Source organism: Centruroides vittatus, unplaced genomic scaffold (genome assembly GCF_030686945.1).
Source record: "Centruroides vittatus isolate TY-2023 unplaced genomic scaffold, ASM3068694v2 scaffold_946, whole genome shotgun sequence".
Lineage (NCBI taxonomy): Eukaryota > Metazoa > Arthropoda > Arachnida > Scorpiones > Buthidae > Centruroides > Centruroides vittatus.
In genome coordinates this window covers 897,880-903,078 of record NW_027122723.1, presented here as the reverse complement: position 1 = coordinate 903,078, position 5,199 = coordinate 897,880, and the positions used below count along the sequence as shown (strand labels likewise).

Here is a 5,199-nt window from a genome sequence, read left to right as displayed (position 1 = left end):
CTGCCGTATACGAATAAAACGAATATCGAGGATTGGGTGTAGCTTTTCACCCAATTATTACATTAAATAAATAGATATTTTTTAATTTACAGGTAATTTATCTGTTTTTAAATATAAAAAATATAAAACATTTCACTTTCTTTAAGCTTTTGTGTTAAAAGCCAATTATTCAATAATGTTATAAACCTAATTATGTTATGATTACGATTAATTATTCCATTTAATTTTATCATTATAATGACAGAAGACTTTCATATTTAAATATTGATAAATAAAGTGTGTATATAAGCTATAGTCAGAATTATTTATTTAGTTTTGTTCTTTAATAATTGCTAAGACGGATAAGAGAGAAATAATTGATTTAGGAAATTAATTTACTGATTGATTAGATTAAATGTAAATTCCGGTATAATGCTTAATTTTGAATACGTTAATACATTCAACAATGTTAAAATTATGCAAATTCATATAATAATAATAATAATAATAATAAGTAACACGAATTATCCATTTTATTGCTTAAATAATTTCAGTAAGTAGCGTAAATTTAGCAAAATTCTACGAAATTTTCAATTGCATTATATAGATTTACAAATATTTTCTAATCTAATTTTTCTATTTGTGATCGACTAAAAATAAATATTTTAATATTTACAATTAGTATATTTTATAAAAAATAAAAATATCTCTAACTATATTTTTATCTAATAGTGTTTTCTTATGTAGAGATTTAAATTGCATTCGATACAAACATCTCTAGCAGAAGCTGTATCAGCACCATCAGCCCTAATTCAATAAAAAAAAAATATTATTTTTAAAATCAGTTAAGATATGTTTAAATATATAATAAAATTATGTATTTATTAACATTACTATTTATAGTAGTATATACAAACCACTTCTTCCATTAACATCAGGGCCAAGACTTTCTCTAGCTTCTCTTATGCATGCTCCCACATCGTGTCTTGTAAAACTCTTAAACTATTTAATATTCAATAAATTATATTAGTTAATAATTTAATGATTTAAAAATGTATGTTTTTTTGTTAAGATTTTACCATTAAATTCACTTACCGGATCATTAACCGCCAAGTAACGTCGAGAACATTTATCAAAAATTGGAACGAATGCTTCATACTAAAATATAAACCGATATTTTTCAAAAATTTAATAAGAATAAAACTAATAATAACTGTTTATATATAAAGGCAAACACAATTTTATTAAATAATAAATAACTCGATATATCCTTTAAAGTTTACTAATTATAATAAGGGATATTTGTGAAAAAATTATATTTAGTATTATTAAAAATTTACCTCGCCTTTATTGATAGCACAAACTGCTTTAATAAATTCGACAATTGATGGCTCATCAACACATTTAATAAATTTCGCCAACTAAAATGAAAATAAACTTTTTTTAAATTTAAAATATTAAAATAAGCTTATTACATTAATTCAACAATTGTAGACCTATAAATTCCCATCGTCGTTCGCCTGTCTGTCCTTCCTTAACTTCGTGGATAGAGTTAGATAAATAAACGACGAGGCCGATATAGAAAGAACCGCGGAATATAGCTCAGATTAACCATACATAAACTTCTAGTTTAGACCGAAAGTCACGTTATTTCAATTCAAAAAATCTACCCTAGAGTTAGATAGATGACCGGCATGACACCGTTGGTAAGAGGAAAAGTATGATGTACAGAGGTAAGAAACTACTAAAATCAAGGCGTTTATTTAATTTAAAATATAAGCCTTGATTACCTGTCTGTCTATTAAAAATTGCAGCCTGACATTGTGACGACGTCACAATAAATAACTGCTTATTTTTTACATTATAATCTCATGAAATATAAGTATTAAAAGATTTAAATCGTAAAAGAAAATTTCGTTTTCATTTTGTTAATTTATTTCATCCATTACAAAAATTTCTTACAAGATATTACAAAAATTTATTAGAGTATTTTATTTCCTAGAAAATGATTTTAAACTTTTAGAAACTGAATGTTTTTTTGGATGGTTAATTGAATAAAGATTATATTTAATTATTAACTAGAGATATGCAATAAAAAACATATGTTAAATTAAAAATTAAGGGATTGATAATTAATTAGCAGTTAATATACGTACTCGTTCCTTCTGTTTTTCAGTGAGAAGAACATCCAGACATTTCCAAGTCAGTCTTGTCATTTCATGAGATAAGGCTAAAATATGAAATTTTAACCAATAATAAAGCTAATAATTCGATAGTCTTAATGCTAATTAAATTTTAAAATAGTTTACAATTATTACAATAATTTAAATACAGTATTTATAAATTACAACTGATTAATTTCATTTAAAATAATGTAATCATAATTTATATAATAAAGTATATTTGAAAGTTTATATTTTTAAATATAAATTTCATACAGCAAAATTTTGGCTGAGTAAAGAGTTTTATCCCGTCTTTAGTTTCTCCTGCAAAAGCGAGTGAAATAAGGAATCCTTGCATTAACAGGATAAATAATATCTTCATTATTCCTTTAAATTTGCAGTTTATTCACCTATAAAAAGAGTATTTGGATAATTTTATTCACAAATTCTGTAACCCATCAATTTAAGTTATTACATTTAACAACTATTAATATTATTCGCTTGTTTTAAAATATTATAATTAATTTTATTGATTTAATATTTTAATAAATACAAAATAAAACTTATAATGCTCTTTAAAATTAATTAAAAGTATATTTTTTCCCTAAATTCGTTATTTATCGATGAATTAAATCGATGTGGATTGTATGGATTTCAATCAATAATATTATGGCTGGTATGAGATTTAAAAACGATAAATATTTTTCTATGAATTCGTACTAAATTTTTATATAAATATCGTATAATCTCTCAGTTTTAATTGGTAAAATTTTCATTTTTAATTTTAAATCTTTAAAATTTGGTTAATTTTTCGACTTTATGTTCGCACACTTACTATGCATTAAATTTGATTTTTATATAATTATGTACTGTATATAAAGCTGAGAAAAAACACTTTTAAATGAAATTATTTTAGCTTGAAAAATTAGAATACAGCAAGTTCTCACTGAACTTGGAAACTGCGACGTGTCACGAAACCAATGAGTTGTACTAGAGACCAAATAACATAAGCAAGATATAATTTGATTGATATTATTTTAATTGGATCGTATTTGCAATCTTTAATGTTTATTTTCTACCTCATAAAATCAATTTTACCGTTTATAAAAAATAAATTAAACAACGGTAAATGTAAATAACTACAAATGTCCTTGTATCTTTCCTCAACGACGTTAATAGAGGACTCGCTTTCCCCTTATATTTTGATCTACCGAAACTATTTATAAAAAATTTAGTTGACTGAGGCTAAATTTCTATTTAATAATTAAATTTACTTCCTATAACAAACAAAACAACTATTATTTTTGAGAAAAATAAATGTTTTATATGATATTGTCATAAATCAAATAGTTGTTAAAATTCTTTTAATTGTTTACATATTTTTATCTCAAATAACTGCATGAAAAATTAAATTAGCATGTTTCTACTATTATAGTAAACAAATGGTTATTATTAAATATAAATTATTAATATTATAAAAAATCATAGAATAATTGCAAACACAGAAAAAAAGTTATTTTTTTTTAATAAAAATTTAATAGATTTATTTACTGAATTAAGCAAAACTTATTAAGAAATTGAGATAAAAACATCATTATATTAACAATTTAATTTCTAAATTGATTTAATGAAACAAAAATACTAAATATATCATTAAATATACTTTATATAAAGTATTTTATTAAGGTAAATCAGAATAAAGTTTACCTATGAATAATTTGAATTAAGTTTTCCAAAAATTGCAAAACCTTATTTTAATAAGTGGAATTTTGTTTCATAAGCTTGTAAATAAATTTAATTAATCGATAAATTTGAGATAATTAAAGAATAATTTCTAAATTTATGGTTAATGTTACCTTAGGTGCCAAGATGGCGGCTCGTCTCTGGTTCCAGCAAGGAAACAGTGGGACGCACGTTCTAACCTAACCTAACTTATTCTAATAATTTGGTTGCTGATAATTATGGTAATTTATTAGAATAGGTTAGGTTAGGTTAGAACGTGCGTCCCACTGTTTCCTTGCTGGAATCAGAGACGAGCCGCCATCTTGGCACCTAGGGTAACATTAACTAAATTTATTTCTTAAGTTAAATGATGTTATTACAAATCCGAATTAAGAAAAGTAAATTACAAATTAGAAAGAAAATAATTGTTATATAGCTAAATTATTTCGAATTCTATAATTTTTACGAAGATTAAAGCATATTTAATGTTAGAAAATGTAATATTTGGAAATTATTTAAATTTCTAAATAATTTCTAAATATTTCAAATTATAAATAAACTTATAACAACAATTTTACTCCGGAGCTTTAACAAAACATAAACAAAATGTACTAAGGAATTTCTTAGTAATTGTTAAAGTCGATTTCATAACTTTTTCTGTTTCTATAAATTTAAAATTAAAAAAAAAATCATTTTAATTATAAATTTTATATAAAATTATTCTCCACACCTGAATTTAGAGCGTAGAATTCACTTTTCCAGATTACTACCTCTGGTATATGATAAAACGAGGAATATTGAGGGTTGCTACTAAAGATAATCGATAAACAACCGTGCACAATATCGATTTGATATTTATCATACATTGAAATATTGCAGTTATGCAATTCAAAGTTGCTATGGAGATCTTCGAGATATCATGTTACCCCAATGATAATTATATAATAAAGTATGCAAATAAACATTAATGTTTCCTCTATTTAATAACTTTAAATGCAAATGCCTAATTTTAATAAAAATCACATATCGTTACATCGCCTTTTGCATTATCTAAATATTATAAATGTTTATTTTTAAAATAATTATTTAATTTTTATTTTTCCAAAACAGAATTACATTACAGATATATTTTTAATAAGTTACTTTTCATTCCACTTTAATGTAAATGAAATTAATTTTAATTGGGTTGAAATCATTAAAACAAGCCTGAAACTAATTAACGTTAGTTCGTGATTAAAATTCAGATTAACTTCATTATTGTAATTATTAAAATAATGATAATAATTCATAAAATAGATCAATATAAATGTATAAAGATAAATTTTAAGCATAAATT

At 23.1% G+C, this 5,199-nt stretch overlaps 1 protein-coding gene across 1 annotated transcript; it reads right to left on the bottom strand.

Moving 5' to 3' along the window:
- Positions 1 to 302: 302 nt before the first annotated feature.
- On the bottom strand, positions 303 to 4,644 carry LOC136990593 (uncharacterized). The gene is made up of 7 exons (XM_067288983.1): positions 4,594 to 4,644; positions 2,418 to 2,551; positions 2,136 to 2,209; positions 1,320 to 1,400; positions 1,075 to 1,137; positions 897 to 981; positions 303 to 786 (listed from the first exon to the last, which is right to left on the bottom strand). Exons 2-7 carry the CDS (start codon positions 2,521 to 2,523, stop codon positions 731 to 733), a joined length of 465 nt encoding a protein of 154 aa, XP_067145084.1. The 5' UTR covers positions 2,524 to 2,551; positions 4,594 to 4,644; the 3' UTR covers positions 303 to 730.
- Positions 4,645 to 5,199: the final 555 nt, after the last annotated feature.